At 38.9% G+C, this 21,321-nt stretch overlaps 1 protein-coding gene across 2 annotated transcripts in view; it reads left to right on the forward strand.

Moving 5' to 3' along the window:
- The first annotated feature begins 858 nt into the window (after nucleotides 1-858).
- The window catches only part of vps53 (VPS53 subunit of GARP complex), a 28,434-nt gene continuing 7,971 nt past the window's right edge, over nucleotides 859-21,321 (forward strand). Inside the window, exons 1-14 of one of the 2 annotated variants that reach the window (XM_061719275.1) lie at nucleotides 859-1,012; nucleotides 2,115-2,195; nucleotides 3,675-3,724; nucleotides 3,816-3,882; nucleotides 9,323-9,409; nucleotides 9,817-9,932; nucleotides 10,342-10,461; nucleotides 14,925-15,003; nucleotides 15,083-15,226; nucleotides 15,375-15,517; nucleotides 16,788-16,929; nucleotides 17,574-17,672; nucleotides 17,816-17,910; nucleotides 18,925-19,167. In XM_061719275.1, the coding sequence (XP_061575259.1) occupies nucleotides 926-1,012; nucleotides 2,115-2,195; nucleotides 3,675-3,724; nucleotides 3,816-3,882; nucleotides 9,323-9,409; nucleotides 9,817-9,932; nucleotides 10,342-10,461; nucleotides 14,925-15,003; nucleotides 15,083-15,226; nucleotides 15,375-15,517; nucleotides 16,788-16,929; nucleotides 17,574-17,672; nucleotides 17,816-17,910; nucleotides 18,925-19,167 (1,553 nt within the window). In that variant the 5' untranslated portion in view covers nucleotides 859-925. The remainder of the gene's footprint in view (nucleotides 1,013-2,114; nucleotides 2,196-3,674; nucleotides 3,725-3,815; nucleotides 3,883-9,322; nucleotides 9,410-9,816; nucleotides 9,933-10,341; nucleotides 10,462-14,924; nucleotides 15,004-15,082; nucleotides 15,227-15,374; nucleotides 15,518-16,787; nucleotides 16,930-17,573; nucleotides 17,673-17,815; nucleotides 17,911-18,924; nucleotides 19,168-21,321) is intronic. The other variant, XM_061719276.1, reaches the window with a different exon arrangement.

Genomic DNA, 21,321 nt, shown 5'->3' on the forward strand with positions numbered 1-21,321 from the left:
AAAGAGGGGCAGAATGAGCAGACCAATTACTGTGTGTGGCAATCCTGCAGAATCTTTTTTGCAACATGTGAAGTTTATGAAGATGTTTGTTATAGGTAGCTCCCCAAATAATATTACAGTAAATGAGATATGGATATATCAAGCTATAATAAAGAGTTGGGAGACAATTTTCATTCACCAAACTACGGAATTTGCCAATAATACCAATAGATTTAGATATTTTTTTACAGACATGGTTGATGTGGTTTTTCCAGCTTAAACTTTCATGGATAATTACACCAAGGAAAGTTGTTGATGTAACCTGAGTGAGCGGGTCATCTCCTACAGACCGCTGTTAGATTTACAATATATTTTATTTTTTGATGTAAATATAATAAAATTAGATTTTTTTATATTCAGTGATAGCTAGTTAAGTTTAAACCATTTTGAAATGTTTTCTAAATCATGGTTAGCCTTTCCCAATAGAGATGAAAAATCAAAAGTTTGTATCATCGGCAAAAAGTACAGGAAACAAGGAGGACAAGGCTGCGGCCAAATCATTTACATAAATAAGAAATAACAGGGGCCCTAGTATAGACCTCTGGGGGACCCTGCGGCCCTCTCTGATGATTTACCATCAATGATAAAAAATTGCTGATGGTTATGATGAATATAATTGAAAAGCCACACATGAGGTGTAACTTTAAATAAATGAGATAGATTTATATCATATATATCAATATGTGGCTAAATAAAGTTAACTAATTTGGGAGTTTATTCGTTTAATATTCGTCACATTTCGGTCCCCCAACCCGATCATGTCCTGTAAACTTGCTCCAATTGATCCTCTCATTTACGACAGTCCCCGAACGCAGCGTGTGCAACGTCATCGAGAGCACACCTCACCAGGAAGTGCTGCACTGAGGAGCTTTTTGTTTTCACAATAATGATGGAGGAAGAGGAATTTGAATTTGCAGAAGATTTAGAGGCGATTTTGCATCTAACCCCGGAGGTTCAGTTAGCCATTGAACAGGTTGGTCTCGTTGCTACAGCCTTTCACGGCTGTTTCTGCTTTAGCTTTAGCCGGACAGCAACACTAATGTCTCACAGGACATGGCACTGCGAGCTGTGAAACATGATCACAAATATACCTTAAATATCAACAGTGTGGGCTTACTATGAGTTAATTGTAATGAAACAGCCTCATATAGAATGGTACGGAGCCTAATTTTAGAAAGCCTTTTTTTAACCTTTTACCTGCAGGACTCACCAGACACCACCGCGGTTGAATTGGTTTGATATTGGATATTGGATATTATGAATTCAACACCCATAAAACTTGTGATACATACCACTGATTTTGGTCATATTGCTTGTGATGTGTTCATGGTCATCTAGACCATATATCACAAGAGAGTAATTATTAAAAAATCATATATATGGGCTGATTTAATGTGGTTTTATGAATTCAACACCCATAAAACTTGTGATACATACCACTGATTTTGGTCAAACCACTTGTGATGTGTTCATGGTCATCTAGACTATATATCACAAAACAGTAATTATTAAAAAATCATATAAAAAATAATATATATGGGCTGATTTAAAAATCATTAATATGGTCTGATTTAATGTGGTTTAATGAATTCAACACCCATAAAACTTGTGATACATACCACTGATTTTGGTCAAACCACTTGTGATGTGTTCATGGTCATCTAGACTATATATCACAAAACAGTAATTATTAAAAAATCATATAAAAAATAATATATATGGGCTGATTTAAAAATCATTAATATGGTCTGATTTAATGTGGTTTAATGAATTCAACACCCATAAAACTTGTGATACATAACACTGATTGTTTTATGGGTGTTGAATTCATTAAACCACATTAAATCAGCTCATATATATGATTTTTAAATCAGCCCATATATATGATTTTGTATATGTTTTTTTAATAATTACTCTCTTGTGATATATAGTCTAGATGTCCATGAACACATCACAATGGGTTTGACCAATATCCAATATCAAACCAATTCAACCACGGTCCAGACACCACTAGTCACCCCCGATACAAATGTTATTTAGCCTTGAGTTTTAAATGAATCACCTTCTCTGTTAAGGTGTTCCCGAGCCAGGACCCGCTGGACAGAGCAGACTTCAATGCTGTGGAGTACATCAACACACTCTTTCCTACTGAGCAGGTATGGAGGGTTTCTGTCCTGTATTTCCTTTCAGAAGAATTGTTGCACGAGAACACTGACAATTTTGTATAGCAGGTATTTAGAATTGTCGACACAGGAAAAGCTCAGTAGATATTTCTAAGGTGAGGTAGATAACTGTTCTGTTGCAGGTTCAGGTGTAATAATGGCAGTCTAACCCTGAGGCTGCATGAAAGAACCCTGAGTGGGTTTATTATGACGTTCTGGCCATTCATTCACCACCTCAGGAAACCATCCAAGTCACAACGTATTGCATGCATGCCTAAATTAATTTATTTATAACATATAAATAACATATGTATATTTTTTACTTTTTTACCCCCTTCCCTGCATGTGTGTGTTAAGTGTACTGCTGCTAACAAGTGAGTTTCTCCATTGAGGGAGAAATAAAGGATTATCTTATCTTATCTTATCTTATCTTATCTTATCTTATCTTATATTTCCTGCACATGATAAAGTCCTGCCGATTATTTGGATTATGGGTGACTTACTTTCCATCTACGCAAAACTTTTCAAGACAGATATAAACTTTATTGATCAGAGAAATGTAGCGGCTTACAGTCGCAGTTAAATCAAGTTATTTACATCTTAAAACAGCAAAGAAAAGTGTGCATTATTTACGGTGTACTATTATGTCAAATTTTGCACCTCAATTCAAGAATTTGAAGCTGAAAAAAAAAAAAAAAAAAACAGACTTGTGATGTGCACAAATAAATGATTTAATACATAGTCAGATGTAAATTCATACTGAAGTTAGTTGCACATTGTAACATTTGGATGAAAAAAAACAGTTGCAAAGAATAATTATTCCGTAGTGTATGAACAATAAATGAAATGAAAATGAATTTACTAAAGGATTCAGGCTTTTTACGAGGGCAAAGTGCGAGGTGGTCGATGTGCATGGAAGTGGCAAAAACATTTAATCTTTATTCCATGTCGGTATATAAAAAGGAGATTGTCACCTTTGCATACATAAAAAATGTATAATCGATTGTTTTAATAATTGTTAAATATACTGTAGTGATTTAAATCATGTGTGTACTGAGCATGTGTGTGTACTCCATCTCCATAAGGGGTCACTGTAACCTTATATTTTGTGGTTTGGGATCATTGGTTTGGATGCTTTTGTTTTTTTTCTTAACCTGATTGTGTTGTATACATATTACTTAAGCATGTTAGAGGTTTGACCTGCACTTGCCTGTGACGCATTGATACAACACAGCACATCTGTAGGTCCTGAAACCAAGAGGTCTGAACACTAACATGTTAGATGCAACAGAGAGAAATGTTTTGTGAAACGTATGGAGAACATTACAAGACATGAAACATTGGAGAAAGGACTACAAATTATAGAATAAAAGGATTTGGTGTAGGAAAGTATAATTTTTACAACATTGATTCAAATATTGTGATGAAAAAATTGCCTAATGTTTTACTGACATCCTTTGTTCTTCCTGCTAGTCTTTGGCTAATATTGATGACGTTGTAAACAAAATTCGTCTAAAGATTCGGTAAGTACATGTCATCCACAGCATCAATATCATTTTTTTGACATTTCAATTTCTGTTTTACTTGAATAATTCATGTAAAAACATTCAACAGCCGCCTCGATGACAACATCAGGACGGTGGTGAGAGGACAGACCAACGTGGGTCAGGATGGTAGACAGGTGGGTTGAGCTGCAGGTCTTCAAGCAATATTTCTATTTTCACTCAAGAAATCCAGAGATGTTCAGCCTTTACTAAAGTACTGCAGCATGTGTGGAGAAGATGTTGTGATCATTTTCTTTCTCGCATGCCACTCCTGAGGAACATCTCTACATTGCTGCAAAATTTCAAAACCCAAATTTTGATCTTGAAATTTGCCTACAGGGAAGTCCCATCCCCGTCGTCTCGTGTGGCAGCTGCACATCACTGTGTTGAATTATATCACACAGGAAAAACCTCTGAGCAATTACAAAAGTTCCTTGGTGCGCCTTTAAGTTGAAAGTGTTTGATAAATAATTTAATCATCTTTCCTTATTTTCTTTTAGGTAATGTAGCCTGAAAAAATAAAGAAACGTGCTTTGTGGTCTTTGAATAATAATATTTCAAATGAATAATGTATTTTGTAATGGTAAAATACAAAGATTGTGATAGAGCAGCAGAACCTCTTGCACACTGGGTACATATTAAAAAAAAACATTAGCCTGGTCAAGGTCCAACACCAAAATATTGCAGAGTAAATGTTTTTTGCAGATAAAAAGTAGTGTATGAGCTAGCTCTGTTATTTCAGATTTGCTGTTTTTCCTTTGTAACCGTTAAAAAAAACAACTTCTTTTGACCTCCTTTTCTTAAATATGGTAGAGAACAAGAACTGACCATGAAAAGACACCCTAAACGCTTACAAATAAAGCTAAAGCATCATCAGTCAGAGGATTCTTAAGCTCTCCTCAACAAGGACCAGTGCAGAAGCTTTTTTTTAGTTCGTCGCAGTAACCTTTTTTACAATCTGTAAGAGTTCAGCACAATGGACATTGAAATTGTCCTCTTAGACAAATTGACACGGGAGGTGTGTAGGATTATACAGTGGTGGTTCTCACAACTGTTTGTTAAAATCATTGAGCAGATTAATATCATTAAAACCACTGACTGATGATAAAGTAACACTGCTGGTGTTGTTACAATGCAACATTCTGCTTTGGAAAAACTTGCATCTTGACATTCACGTCTATGTTATTCTAACACTCACCACCTACCTTAACCTAAACATATGGGGGGTGCTCTGCTTTGGTAGCAGAGTGCTCCAGCAAATCAGCAGGGCCCCTTAAAAATCACTTCCAAAAGGTTCAAAGAAAACAACAAAGGTTTGATGGGAACTGAGAGGATCTGTGGGAAGTGAGGCCAGTCCACAAAGACCCGCCTCACAACCCACGGGTCCCAAAGAATCCATTCCTAACTTCATGGTGCCGGTAACTCCAGGATGCCCTCTGATGTTCTTTGTCTGGTATTCTACCCTCATGTTAAAATAGTGCCATTTGCTGTAACTAACTCAGATAAACATGCTCCTCTCCCACTTTTTCCTCCCTCTATATTACTTCCATGGAAAAGGACAATGTGACTCAGATCCATTCCCGCAGCTCGAAGGGCCTCTTTACGGAAAACATCCCTGTGAAGTAGAGTCTCGTATGTCAATACTTAGATTTCTCTCACAACCCACAGTTTTAACTTTTTGTGGGAGTGTGATGGAAAAGAGCCACCCCGGCTGTTTTAGTCTAGAAATGTACTTTTTCAGTGTGATCCGGCCCAAAGGGGAACGTGACACCTGCTGGGTGAGCCATGTATGTTCGTGCCAGTTTCCGTGATTAGGTGCGCGTTGCCACTGAGGCGTCTGGCCTGATGGCTCTGTATTACCCACTCAGCTACTGTTTAGTAGTGGAAACACTCTACATTCTTACCAGACTAATAACACTAAACAGTGATACATAATTATTTTAGGTTTTTTTTCTAGCCCCACACAGCAATTTCAACATACCACACAGACCAACATTTTTGCTGTGAACAATATCTGTGAACTTCATAATATACACACATATATATATACATATATGTGTGTGTGTGTGTGTGTGTGTGTGTGTGTGTGTGTGTGTGTGTGTGTGTGTGTGTGTGTGTGTGTGTGTGTGTGTGTGTGTGTGTGTGTGTGTGTGTGTGTGTGTATATGTATATGTATATATATATGTGTGTGTGTGTGTATATGTATGTATGTGTATATTATGAGTACCGGTAATGAATGTTGTGGGCACAAGCTTGTCTTCTCGTATTTCCATTGTCATAGCAGCCTGGATGAAGCAAGCTGCTAAAATAGAGGTTAATTTTGCATGTATTTGTTTTAAAAAAAAATATTTCATATATGAACTCATTTCAAATGAGTTTGAATCAACTTTAATTTGAAAACTCTATCTAAGTAAACCTTCTGTCAGCCAGTCCCATTCCTGCTAATAACAAAGTGCTGTGCAGTATGGTACTCACATTATCGTGTCCCACCTTCATGAACCCTTTTTTTGGTTGGATGTATTTTCTTCTTTAACAAACATTTAGACAGTCCTTAAACTGTTGGATGGTTTCCATGTAAAATTGCTCAACTTCAATAACATTAACTCAAAAGGTTGTCTACAGTTTGACTCTGATTTTATTTATCCTCCGCCTGGTCTTATCACATATTGTTCTATTCAATTGTTTTTTTTTGTTTTGTTTTTTATCTAAAGCATTTACATATTTGTAATGCTGTATTCTGACGTTTTTCTTTGCAGAGAAATCACGAACTTAAGACAAATAGAAGCAAAATAAAAATATTATGTTACTGTGGATGATGGAGTTCTGTAGAAAGTTGCACTTGACATTGTTTAGCTAAGACAAACCATTTTAACATGAAGATGGATTTCTTGAGCTCTTCTCTCCCTGAAAGTGTTTATGTGATGGCTTATGCTCAGACAGTGCTCTAAATGTTGAAATAGCTTTGTTTGGTTGATGTGATTTGTTGTAGTGTTTGACGTAAAATACACAAGTACCATTTAAGTTGCCCTTTACTTTAATATCCTCCACCAATGTCTATCAGAAGGAGGGGAAAATTCATCGCAAGTATGTCCAAACACTGAGAAGAGGTCCCGCTGTTTCTTGTTTAAGCTGTTCAATATAGCATGTGTGGGCCCTAAAACATGTGCTTCTTGTTGCATGTTAGAGACGCACTGGTTTGTGCGAGTGCAGATAACATCTCTGGCATGGAGGCGCCTGTTGGGCAGTGCACCTCTGAGCTTTCCTTAAGGCTAAATACAGGAAATGAGCACTAGGAAGCGAGCCAGAACGACTCAGCTGAGTCGTTTTTAACAACAATCTATCTCAGTTTTAGAAATTCTGGCTTCTCCTGTATGTACTTTCCTCAAAAGCCCCTCCAGGAAACCTCTTAAAAGATTTAGTGGTACTTCCATCTTCCCACTGCGCACAGATCAGCAAGCTTAACGTCTGTAGTCACAATCGAACAAAGGTTGGTCATCTTGAGTGAAGGCCAACCCGTACCAGGTTCATTGTAGTCACATTTCCAGAGCAGTATAGCTGTCTTTAGGTTGGTAAGTACAGCTTGGTTCAAGCTCTGATCCAGGTTGCATTTCCTCTACCTTCTATTGGTCAGATGTCTGTAGATAACTCTAATGCTATGTGACAGCGTGACATCACACCTGGATGACCACCACTGCTCTCCTATCTTCAAAATCAAGGAAAAAGGATCCAACTCAGCTTTAAAAAAAAAAAAGACAATATTGGTGGTCATCCAGCACATCTTATTCTTTCTTCTTGACAGGAAGACTTCAGTGTGGTGCATTTTGTGTTTATCTCCACGTCACACTGAGGAGACTATCCATTGTGCATTGTTAACGTACTGTGACACTGTTTTTTTTTTTTTTTCCTTGGTGGAGACGGCCCATAAGTGACAGATGAAAGATTAAATTGATGAAAAATATAGCATAAATTATACTGTGATTTCATGACCTGGTCATGTGGTGACATCTAGACATTATGTGTCTTTATGACCCTGTCAGCAGTCGCATCAATCGTGATGGAGAAATGAGTGCTCTCCTATCAGTAAAAAAAATATATCTATATCTTTGTGCACATGCACGGTTTTGTGTGTTTGATAAGGGACTGACAGATGTTAGTCAGAGGTGCATGTAGAATTGGCAAATTCCTCAGACAGCTGGTGCCGGCTGTTAGCATTCCTTGTGTGCATGTGTGTTGGAGAGAGTCTGAGGAGAGGGAGAGTGTCTGCAGTGCCGCCACAGCAACAGGCAAGATGAAGCCAATTAGCTTGGCAATACATGTCAGAGCAAAATCTCTGTTCAGGCCTATGAAAGAACAGCTGCCATGTCAGATGGGCAGGACTTATTAGAATAGCTCTTCATACAGTTACAGTTTGAACTGCCTAAGCTTATCTGAGTTGTTAAAAGTATTAATTATCTTTTTTTTGATACACTGACACTCTGCTCTAAGCTTAGCCTATGTGTCAACGATGATCTGTCTGTTTTAGTTTTTTTTTAGATGTCTAAGTAGTGTGTTTAACATTGCCTCCATTCTCCAGCTTGGGAAGGACATTAGCAGTATTTTTTTAATCATTAACCCAGTGCCGTGGGGAGACTGGATTGATCTAATATTGAACATTGACCAATCACTCACTTTTGCAGCTTTTCACCAAAAAAGTTCTATCTCAAGTACAGCCCACTTTGCTTTGGAACTCTAAAGGTACATAGATATTTAGTATTTGTGATAATCTAGTTTAATTATTAAGAAGAATGGATCTAGTGCCCGTCTGTTTTACTAATTTGCCACAGGTTTCTCAAATTAGCCATCGATTTGATGGTTTGTTGTTTTCTGCTGTGAAAGAAAAACAAATCCTCTTTACAGTCAGAATAAATTTACGTTGTCACATGCAGTCCTACCAGAACGTGTAGAAAGTTGCCAGGTTCTCTGACAGGAAATTGGCCTGAATCCTAGGCACCACCACCACTGTGCTTCTCAGTTGGTGTGAGGTGTTTGTGTTGACATCCTGAGTCTGTCTTTTGCCAAATGTGGCACTATGCGTTTTTAGCCAAACATCTTAACTTGGTTCTAGTCTGTCTGAAGGATGTTGTTCCAGAAGCGCTTGTAGTTTCTTCATATTATTCTCTGCAACCCAAAGGGCACAATGCCATGCCCTTTCTTAAATAGGAGAGGTTTCCTCCTGGTAACTTGAATCATATTTGTGTCTTTTTATCTAATTGTACTGTTTAACATGCTAAATGATGTCCGCAGAATCCCAGCTACAACGGTTGGGTTTTTAGGAACACATATTGTGCTTCAGGTAGAAATGCAAAACAGTGATGTGTTTATTTCCCCGTCTCCTGGGATCTGTAATGTCCTACTGGTTGACCAGCCAACAGGTGCAAGGCCCTGCAGATTTCCTGTCAGCCATGTCGTGGCATCATTATTACACATTATCCAGTGGATCTATTGACTCTGGTACCGTTGATTAGCAGAGACAGTAAATCCTAAAACAGGAAATGTGTCTTGTGTGTACTTTGATATTGCTCTGTTTGTTTTGTGCAGGCTTTGGAGGAGGCCCAGATAGCCATCCAGCAACTCTTTGGGAAAATCAAAGATATTAAGGACAAAGCAGAGAAATCTGAACAAATGGTACACACACATACATGTACACAATATACAAATGCAAGCACAGGCTTGTTAAATGACTTGCAAAAATGGTTTGCTGAGACTTGTTACAAAAGAATACAGAAGGAAGGTTATTTATAAAAGTCAAGGTAATGCATCATCCATGCACGTCCAAGTGTTGCTGTTTTTTAACCCGTGTCAGATTCGTAGGAAGGCCAGAAGGCTGGGTGAATACAGAACGGGGTGGGATGTTAGAACTGAGGCTCAGGCAGGCTCTCTCTCTCTCAGAAGTCATAGTGGAGGAACTGTCTCTTAAACCAGCTCAACCTGTAAACCACTCTCACATTCATTCACCTGTTGGTGTTTGTTACTTTTTTTTTTTTTGTAATGCTGAATTATTTACGAACATTGCTTGACTTGTTCCTGCACAGGTTAAGGAGATTACGAGGGACATAAAGCAGCTGGACCATGCCAAGCGCCACCTTACTACTTCCATCACCACCCTCAACCACCTGCACATGCTGGCAGGGGGGGTTGACTCTTTGGAGTGAGTGCTGTACATTTAAAGACTCTAGATTCCCTATGGTTTCCCCCAAAGGAATTCTTATTCCACCCTAAGGAAGTACCTTCAAATGTATGATTTACATATGATCGAGGTGATGCCAAGCTGTGTCTGCACACCGCAACATGTGATTTAATTGCAGAACAAGACGAGATCTTTTTTCTGCCCGTGTCGAACAATACCATGAATCTTGTAGCTTAAGTATCGTTATCTATAAGATCAATATTCCGCTACAATTCCTTGCAACATGTGTTTGAAATGTATTTACTACATACAGCTAGAACAGTGTTAGAGGGAGAGCATGTTTACAGTTTGTGTCACAGTAGATATAAGATGCGTTAAAAAGGTTGTATGATTAAATTAAAACATGGATGTGTCTTCTTTTTTGTTCTAGAGCAATGACCAGAAAGAGGCAGTATGGTGAGGTGGCTAACCTGCTGCAGGGAGTGGTCAATGTGCTGGAACATTTCCACAAGTATATGGGCATACCTCAGATCAGACAGCTTTCAGAAAGGTAACTCCTTTGCAGAAAGACAACACACACACACACACACACACACACGCGTATCCACTCATGTGGTTGTGAGCGAAGTTCTGGGAGTTCATTGGTCAGTAGCCAAAGGGTCTTCTGTCTTCTGAAATGTCCCTCTGCAGCTTGTTTTTTTGAGCTGTTGAAAAGTGGTTCCAGTATTTTATGAGGTATTTTGCGTATTACATCCTGTTGATGCAGATACACACACATGAAAGACGTGTTCCAACCATGCAGGAAAACACAGGAAGGAAACTCGCTGAATAGGCTCTCAATACGCCAGCATTTCTTCCACTGTAAGAAAGCAAGGACAGATTTTTCAGAGGGTGTTTGCATCTCCATTTGTACACTTACTTGTGTTTGTGTGTGAGAGAAAGAGTGAGAGAGAAAGAGACGGGTTGCCAACAGTAAGTGCCAACAATATTCTCTTTAGAGCCGCTGTTGTCGCCTGGTCTAAAAAATTAAACAATAAAATAAATACCGGATTTAACTCAGCAAACAGGTAAACGCCTCCCACTGGAAATAACTAAAGTCATTAATATGTCTCGGCCTGTTACTAGTTACTTCACTCTAAGTAATGCAGGGAGAAACGTGCCATTTCTTTTACACTGTCAGTATACACATCCTGTGGTCGAGGAAAAGATGCTTGAGAATAAGTCAGATTATTGGTTTGCATCGAGCAATGAAAATGAGTAAGACAGGATAAGGGTGAACTATCATCTTTGCAGAAAAACAAACAAACAAAAGAAATATAATTGAAATGATTGAGATTGTTAATGTTTGATGAAATTCAGAAAAGCAATAGTGGAGTTTACTTCAGTGTTTAATAGTGAAAATTACAGCATTTCCCCACACATAGTTTTCAAAGAGGATTTAACATGTTGGAACTAAAAAGTTTTAGGAAAACTGCTTACCAGTGAAGCCAATGTGGGGGGGAAAGGCTTTCAGTTTGCAGGGAGCAAAAAGATTGGACTCTGGAATAATGGAAAAAGGTCATGTGGTCTGATGACTCCGTATTACCTTGTTCCAGAGTGATGGATGCATTAGAGTGAAAAGAGTGAGTGAGCTGATGCAGCCATCATGCCCAGCCCCTACTATGAGGGCTTATGAGGGCAGGGTTATGATTTGGAGCTGCAGACGGTCAGGTCTAGTGTGACCAACATATATGCGCTCAAAATATGAGGTCAGCTGACTACCTGAACTTTGCGAATGACCTTTTTGTTTTTTTGTTTCTTTCTCATATATTTTTCTCAACTATAGAGTCGATACTTTACCGTATTGAGTATGTTTGTTTGGAATGTAAGGGCCTGGCTCTCCAAACATCAGTACCGACATGATAGGACAAATGGAAATCTGGACAGAAATAAATGTAATTGCATAAGCTTATTAAATCAATCCAGCAGCATGTGTTGTCATTAAAACTTAAAGTGGATCAACAGACTATCAGTGTGTAGTTCTTTATTTAAGTGGTGATTTTTGTTCACTCTTGAGACGTTCAAGCAAATCTCTGGATGTTGTCTCGTTTCAACACGTAGGACTTCCCACATACGCAAACAGGCACACAGAAGGTCTTTGTTATGCTGTTTCCATTAATACGAATATTTCCCAAGAACAGAATCAGTCCTGGACATATGGTTAGCTTGATGTTCAGGTTCAAAGCAGCACTTATTCCAACAAATCCAAGAGGATGACCTTTTGCTGTGTTTTGACCGAGGTGTGGTAGATAGCGTTCATACCAGATAACAGCTGCATGGAAGAAGTGACTGCTGAAGAAAAGGAGAAGTGGAGCCATGAGGAAGTAATAGAACGACAGGGCCAACAGCTGGAGGCAAATGTTAAAAGAAAATACGAATACCTAAATCTGAGAAATACTGTCCGACTCTGAGAGATACCTCATGATTGACAAATTATACAGGTCGTCTGAAAGTCAGCGTGGTGTTTAATGTGTTTAAAAAAAAAAAAAAAAAAAAAAAAATGTTTCTTCAGGCACTCAATACGTAATAATGGTATACTTTTCATAAAGTACAAATTTGGTGCATTGGAGGTTTTGTAGATGTTTTGGAGCTTCCGGCAGAGACCCCAGCTGTCACCAGCAGAGACTCCAGCTGTCACCAGCAGAGACTCTTGCAGGCTGAAGTGACGTGCAAGTGATTATATCCCATCAAAAACGCAGGAACCTCCTCGTGCATGTCTCTTGGGGAACAAACCACCTGCTCAAAGCAGAGCCATCCATATTAATGCATAACATGGTGTAATGATACGAATGAATTTGATAAAAAGCCACACCTGTACAGTCATAAAAATCAGAAAGCAAATTAGCTGTGAATACCAACGTTACTGAATTGTACAAGGCAGTACAAATATGTGTACTGTTGAGATAAAAAGAAACTCGGAGACATAAATAGAGATAAAAATGTGCATAAACTCAAGCAGCAAAATACTCAAATGAATTGTTTCTCATAAAGTAAAAACAAAAAGAGGAATGTAAGGAATAGAATTATATTTCTATTTTATTTGTTAATGTACCAGTAATAATGTCGACGTTTCACATTTCTTTTCTTTTGTTCATTCAGACCAGAGCTGTCTGACCACCTCTAATTCACATCTATCCATTTAATTCAAAATGGAACAAACCTTTTGTTCACACGGTTCCTTGACCATGATGAAATGCAATCACCTTTGAGAAGGTTCCAGTTTATTACTCACTTGAATGAGTCTGTCCCCCCTTAATCAATGTGTGCCTCCCTCTGAAACATGCACATTTCTGCATAAACTGTGTGCAAAGCAAAATTGAATCAAGAAAATGTTGTAGTTTTGAACTTTTTGGAGGTACGTTCTAAATCTACTGCCTCTGACCAAGTTTAGAGCTCGTGTGAACGAGGAGTGTACATCAGTGTTGCTTGTCATTATCAGACTTTACAACTTGGATACAAAAGCTTTCTTTAAAACATGTTGTAATCATGAGAATAGTGACCCGTGTTTCTTAAAATTTGTATTGCAAGCAATACATCCCCTGCCACCAGTCATGGTGATATGACAGTATATGATGAGTGGCAACTCCTGACTCCTGTGGAGACATGTTGCTGTCTCCATCAGGTATGAGTCCTCGTAAAGAGGCATCTCCACTAGTAGAGGCAATGTGGTTGTCTAAGTCAGACAGCCTACTTCGGGATTTCTTTTATTTTTTGCATCCAACTTGATATCAAATCATCTTCAGTTCAACTCTGTCCTTGTTGGACCGAAGACACAGTATTGATTTTATTAGTCGCCTCTTTCCAGGCCTGTGCCTTGCCAGTTCTTGTCATGCCTAAATTAACAGAGCAAAATGAAATATTTCCTCTTTGCTCCACTTCAGTTAAAATTACTCCCTTTTGCCACATCTGACATTTTTTCTTCCTCTCTCTGTCTCTCTCTTGCACCATGTCCAAGGTGGATATGCAGGATGAGGATGCACCTTTACCAAGTTATGATCATCTCTGGGGTTTTATATCAGTTAACGAACAGGAGACTGGTGCTTATTTATGAATGTCTGCCCTTCATGAGTGTACACGTGTTTTTATGATGAAATCTGAGTTTTACACAGTGTTAGTGAATCCAGAGTAGATTTTTAGTTAGTCCATAATTTATGTGCAAATACATGCACATATTTATGAAGATTTCTTTAATCAGACTCAGTGTGTAGTATCTCTCTCACACATAAGTGACTAACGGTGTATAAAATTAGTAAAGAAGTGACATTAAGCAGTTAATCTGCTGCCTAATTGGAGTGATGCCTGTCCACTCGCTCCTCTATGACGCACCATTATTACTCATTATTACTCGTGCTTTAGTGGGTGAACCTGTTGATGGAGCGAAGCGAAGCCATATTTGGAGTTTTAGTAATATTTTACCTTCACAAGTTTATCAAAGCCTGACCCATTAAGCAGTTGTAAAATTACCAAATAATCTTTAATGCGTCTGTTAGTCGTAAAGGTTCTCAGCCACGGTGGCCAGTCAGTCAGAAAATGGATGCACATAGGGATGGCTCTACATGACTCATAGTGACATGTACCATCTTATTTGCTCAGGAGTCAATATAAGTAATGTAAGTTGTAAAAGCAATATCCCATGCACACTCACACACTTATTTTTTGTCTTTATTCTTTATTATTTATATATTGCATTATTAGTTTGCCATCACTTTTGTGTAGTTATACTTACTGTTTTTGTATGTTAATCTTGTGTTCTTTATAACACATGAAATTTTAATATCTTCGGTGGAGGCTTTAAATAAGCCCATTGGGTTTTTTGCCTCTTCCTGCACCTATAGTATTTATATTTGATATTTCCTGTATATGTTTAAAAACTGTGCAAAACAATAAACTAAACTTAACTAATGACAAAGCTTTTGTTCCAGCGCATTAAGTTAAGCGGTTAATATCTAATTCTCCATGTTCTGTCACTGACAGAGTTAAGGCAGCGCAGAGTGAGTTGGGGACTCAGATCCTGGCGGACTTTGAAGAGGCGTTCCCATCTCAAGGCTCCAAGGTAAATTTGGGTGTCTTCATTTGGGTGTTCTTATTTTCTTAATCTCTTTCTCTAAAATGATCCCAATTAATTCCCACAGAGACCAGGTGGACCCAGTAACGTGCTGAGAGATGCCTGTCTGGTGGCAAACGTGCTCGATCCTCGTATCAAGCAGGAGATCATTAAAAAGTTCATCAGACAGCATCTTTCAGAGTATTTGGTTTTGTTCCAGGAAAATCAAGATGTGAGTGAGAAATGTATTAAAAAAACAACAATTATATATTTGTTTTATTATTTATTATATAGTTTAGTTATTGACAGGATTATAATCTAATCTAGTGACCTGCTTTAAAAGGATCATATTGATGACATCATAACGCCCTCTTCCTCAGGTTGCTTGGCTGGACAAGATTGATCGCCGCTATGCCTGGATCAAACGACAGCTGTTAGACTATGAAGAAAAGTATGGGCGCATGTTTCCTGAGGAGTGGTGCATGACGGAGCGTATTGCTGTCGAGTTTTGCCACATCACCAGGTAGGGCACATATAGTCTAAAAAAATCAAGAACTAAAGGCTCTAGTTATAGACTAGATGTTTAACAACTTAATCATTAATTAATATTCCGTTTTAGTCAAAATTAAGTGAAGACAAAAGGAGAAAGAGTTGAAGTAACTTTCTATGCAATCGAAGTAGGCGGTCTACATAAGCAATAATTTAATTTAATTTAATTTATTTTATTTAATAGGGACAATGCAGGTTTACATGTGATCACATTCACTCATTACAAACAAGCCAATGTGACTGATGTTCTGCATACAGAGATTATAGCTATTGCTAGTTTCCATCTCCTGTCCCTAGTTAGGCTTTTAGTAAAAGAAAACGAAAGAAAGGAGAAAAAGAATACAAAAATACATTCAATTTGCAACATGCAAAGCTATATCCTATTTACAATTCTCAGCTTGCAAGAGAGCACCCTATTAGCGGTTACAGGTGATTAAAAATGCGTACATTTCTGATTTTGCTTCAACCAGTCTTTGACATTTTTAGTAAAAACCTTAAAATCTTGAGTTGTTTTTATCTCAGTTGGCAGTGTGTTCCACATTTGAGAGCCCTTTTATAGAGAACGCTGACTGCCCAAAGGAGGTCTTACGGCGTTCAACCTTACAGTTACCACTTGTTGTTCCCCTGGTGATCCTACCACTATTCTGCCTGCTAACTAACTTACATAAAACATCTGGTGCTAGGTTCTTTAGACACTTAAAAAACAGTGTCAGTACTACTGAATCATTTCTTTCTGCTCCTTGTAACAATCCAGTGGCTCTGCAACTTCTGGCTGTAACTGAAGTCTCTTTTAGTCAGGAAAAAGCCTTTATACTGCTCAGACGATCCCTTAATTATGTCAAACAAATCCAACAAAACTGGTGCCACCCCACTGTGGGCTTTCAGGTGGTCTGCTGACATCCTGAAATCAGAGGTGGGATATAATATTGAGCACAGCAGCTTCTGTCATGTGTCTATTTGGTTCTGTCATCATCTCAGCAGCCGTCTGAAGCCTCAAAAGCGATGTTCCCATTTGAGTTTGCATCCTTCACTCATTACAGCAGGTGGAATAAATACATAGCTGTCTTGCATCTAGAACAAATCAATTTAAAAAATCTAGTTGTGTCATTAGAAAAAGTTATAACAAGGATCATTGAAGGCAGTTTGGGCTGAAAAGCAGAAAAATAGAGGTGTGTGTGTGTGTGTGTGTGTGTGTGTGTGTGTGTGTGTGTGTGTGTGTGCGTGTGTGTTCGTGTATTCCTCAGGGTGGAGTTAGCCAAGGTGATGCGAACACGGGCAAAAGAGATTGAGGTGAAACTGCTCCTGTTTGCTATTCAGAGGACCACAAACTTCGAAGGTTTACTGGCCAAACGCTTCACAGGATGCACCTTGACGGATGCACCGGGGGTGAGAAAAAGCACACACAGACACACACAAATAAAACAGTCTAACAATACGGGCCTGTTGCCTACAGCTGTTTCACATTCCTCAAGCTGAATATCAACAAACACAGCTGAAGTTTAAAGATGATAAATTGAATCTTAGAGGATATTTTTAACAATATAAACTCACCCTTCATTGACACTTTTCTTGCATTATGAGATATTTTACTGATATACAACAAATATCATGGTTATGTCAGGGCTTTTACAAATTTAACAGGTGTATCCTCCGCGTGTCACAGCCTGAAAACAAGTTGAAATCCATATCATTTTTAAGTGTGGGGGTGGATGTGATCAATATTGAACTGACAAATGAGTAGTTTTGTCGCGGGCCGAGTAGACTCATCTTATCCTGACCTCGACAAAGGCCCTTTTGTCCACAGTGAACACACTGAGGTCTGGAGTTCAATAAGGGAATTGCTTGAGTCAGATTTCGTAACAAAACTTTCATTAAAGCTTTGCCTGTAACAATGTACATGGTCATTTATTAATGTGATGAAACCTTGACTTAATTTAAAAATACGTGACACAAACACGCCCTCATTGCCCAACCAGTCGAGCAGAATAACAGATTAGTATAAATGTTGTGCTGTGTATCTATCTGTGCAGCAGAAGAGGCCTGAGAGCCCACTAGAGGCAACTAATCCCTTTCTTGAAGATGATCCAGGAGAGGATGTGGGCACAGAAAAGGATGAAGATCTTGTTAAGGTGAGTTGACCTCTTCTAACAGAAAATCCCACATTAAGGGGCTGTCAAATGCTGTTTCCTCTGCCGCCAAGCTCTCTTGAGGCATCATAAATTGTCTTTTGATTCTTATCTCACTCAGCACATTTTGCTTTAAAAACTTTCAGCCCAGGAAGCCCAAAGCTCCAGACAACCCTTTCCATGGAATTGTCTCCAAGTGCTTTGAACCTCATCTGTACGTCTACATTGAATCCCAAGACAAGTAAGGAGAGCACACCCATAAAAGCAGAGACAATCCCATCAGGTCATAATACACAAACACAGATTTAGGAGCAGGGTATATGTAAAGCTGGCACATGGATGTTTTTTCCACTGTATTCTCATCAATAAGACCCCCCTCCTCCTGTTCGGCTGTACCTCCTTCTATCTTTCCAAACCGTCTTCCTGTTCATGCTTTTTCTCCGCTGTGGCAGAAATGTTTCCCATTAGCTGCACAACCACAGACACTGAAAGAAAGGGAGCGGAGGTTTGAATAAGTGCTGCCACGGCAGATCTGACTATTTTCTTTCCCACTACTTCATTTTTTTTTTCTCTCCTCAAGTCTGTTTTGTGCAGTTGTTTTTTTTATTGTGTCTTTCTTTTTTTGATTCTTTATTTTTGTCCTTCTGTCTTTGTATTCCTATTGTCCTGTTTTTTGGTTGTTTTTTAACTTCAGTTCTCCATCAGTCCCTCCCTTACCTCAGTGCTAGTGGTATTTCTGAAACTGAACACTGTTCTGGGCCGTCTGCATTTGTATGCAAGCCTTCGGAGCGTTTAAAGACGTTGGCCTGTACAGGGGGACTAAATTGACCTCTACTGCAGTTACTTTCAGCCTTGTTTTAATTCAGTCCAAAGGCCTTAAAGGGGCTGAAGCCAAATCAACTTGTCCTCAGTGGGACATAGCTAAAGAGAACAGTGGTTGCTTGTTTTGTCCTTGGCTTTGGTTCCTTGATTTAGTAGACGTGGGCCACAACAACTGGCTGTGGACCTGTTGACTGCAGCACTGAGGATTTGGTGCTGGGAATATTTTCTTCTACTTGTACAACTGGCTGTTTGCCCGTCTGCTTGTTATTTCATCCCTTTATTTATTTATTGGGGTTGGGGAATAATCATATGCCTTTAATACTTTTATATAATTCATTTAATTTATTACATGTGCCTCTAATTCTACAACTCCTGTGCATGTGTGTGTGTAAAAGTGTGTGGTTTTAGCTCTACATTGTTTGGGTATCTGCAGGAACCTGGGCGAACTTATTGAGCGTTTTGTGGCGGATTTCCGAGCACAAGGCCCACCCAAGGCAAGCACGGAGGAAGGTGGAGCCGTGCTGCCCAGCTGTGCTGACCTCTTTGTCTATTACAAGAAGTGCATGGTGCAGTGTTCCCAGCTGAGTACGGGAGAGCCCATGATCGCCCTCACCACCATCTTCCAGAAATTCCTCAGAGAGTATGCTTGGAAGATTCTGTCTGGCAACCTTCCTAAGTAAGACTGGTTCTGTTTTAGTCAAACAAAAAGTGAAACAAAAAGGCACACATTAGAAAATTCATTCTTTCTAAAGCTTCTTTCTCCCTGTTCAACCCCCCCCCAAAAAAACATCTTACATCTGGTGTTTTGGTCTGATGTTAAAGTGTTTAGTTCCAATTGCTATGCTGTAGGAATTGATAGGAACACAACAGTAATTCTGTGCACAGTTTGCTTTTTTCTCTTGTAAGCACATGTTTGACTGAAACATTTCACAGGGAGTTTCTGAAACTCACAGTAACGACTCACAGGCAAAAATAGAAAGTATTTATCAATTTTGACCCCTCTTGAAGATTGGTGGGAGATCCGTGTCAGTTCTGCTGTGTGGGACTAACTGCTGTGACACGGTCAAAAATAATAAACTAGTCTAATTATGAAGCGAAAGCGTGCTTATCTTTAATTCTCACACAAGAACTTGGCAGGATACGGTGTAAAGCCACGTTGATCGTAGCTTAAAGCTTGGTCGCCAGCGAGGTAGTTACAGTCGGGTTTAATGATTTCTATCTAAGCCCTCAAAGAGTGTAAACACACTGTTACTTGCAATAGAAATGGATTTACTTGTAGTTCTGTGGTGGAAAACAGTTGTCCCTGACATGTAACTGGAGGCGGTTTTGATTAATAGAATTAACAGAGTTTAAATCTGCAAATAAAAGGTAAACACTAGCATATATTGTTAAAGTATGCTGGATTTACTCCTTCCTGACATTACCAAATAAAACTGCTCCTACATCTAGCCACATCTGCGTTTGCTTCGACATGCTCCAGGTCAGTTCCCGATGCTTGTTTGGAAATGGGTTGATTAAGAAAAGCTGTCATTTCCATTAGATGCGTGCTGTTGGACAGACGGCACTTTTGAGGCGACAGAGAAAGACCAGATCTGTCTTAAAGGAAAAATATTTCAGTTTTATTTTGCTGATTTTTAAACAAATGCCAAGAAAGAGTTACAAAAAAGCTCTTGATGTGCTTGTCCCTCGTTCAGACTTCCTGTGCTTTATTTTGGTCTTTTTTCTGATTCTTGTGAAGATCAAAATCACTCCAGGCAATGGAAAATAATCCTCTATTTATAATGTGGCAAAGTACCTCAAATTTAAATATTTTACCAAAAAAATCGCATTTCAAACACTGTCTCAGTGTTTTTGTAAATGTTGTGGTTTAAAAAAAACAAACAAAAAAGCAATGATATATCTGCTCTTTCAGCAAATTCATCACTGCATTTTTGCCTGATTGTAACAAACAGATTTGTTTGGGATCAGCGTCTCACAAACAAGCCCGTCACACCCACATTCGTTCATTCTTTTGCAATGGAGCAGGGCCTTTTTAGGGGTTAAGTTTGAAACTAACAACTTTTGTCTTCACCGCTCTATGGATTAGGATGGCATGCTTGGAGTGATCTGGAGTTGGTTATATTGCGGGTTAGCCTAATAGGCTACCAGCAAAAACATCTCTGGCTCATTTGCCACATCAGAACCCATTACTGACTATGGTGCACACACACACACACACACACACACACACACACACACACACACACACACACACACACACACACACACAGGCGTGTTCAGATTTTCATCCATGCTGTCTGCACACTTTGCCAGCTAATGTCTACCATACTCTGAGCTGCATACAAACGCCGTCATAAATGCACTCAGACTTGTAAGTGTGCAAACTTGCAGACACTCTTCCGGTGTGCTGTGGCTTGGATCAGCTGTAGTTAGCTTTTGAGGGGGGGGCCTGAAAGGGAGCTGGAACTTTATTGAGGTTTTACCAACATGTCTCCGTTATGATGTTTACTAATAAAGTGAATACTAATAAAATGAGACCTCTTAGGCCCACATTTTCATCTCTGTGGACTTTTTTTACCTGTGTTTTTTTTTTTTTGTTTTGATCTTGATAGCAAATGGGGGGCCACACTCACTGTAACCAGAAGCACCAGTTTAAAGTTTGTTCAAGTTAGCCTCAGACAATAATCGCTGAATACGAATCACGTTTATTGTGATCAAATTGCACTCAATACAAAAATTACTTGTTACATTAGCTGAACCACTCTTCTGAATGCTGTTCAACAGTTTAGGGATGTAGAACAGATATGTGTAGAAATGGAAGTGGTCTTAA

Source organism: Cololabis saira, chromosome 4, assembly GCF_033807715.1.
Source record: "Cololabis saira isolate AMF1-May2022 chromosome 4, fColSai1.1, whole genome shotgun sequence".
Classification (NCBI taxonomy): Eukaryota; Metazoa; Chordata; class Actinopteri; order Beloniformes; family Belonidae; genus Cololabis; species Cololabis saira.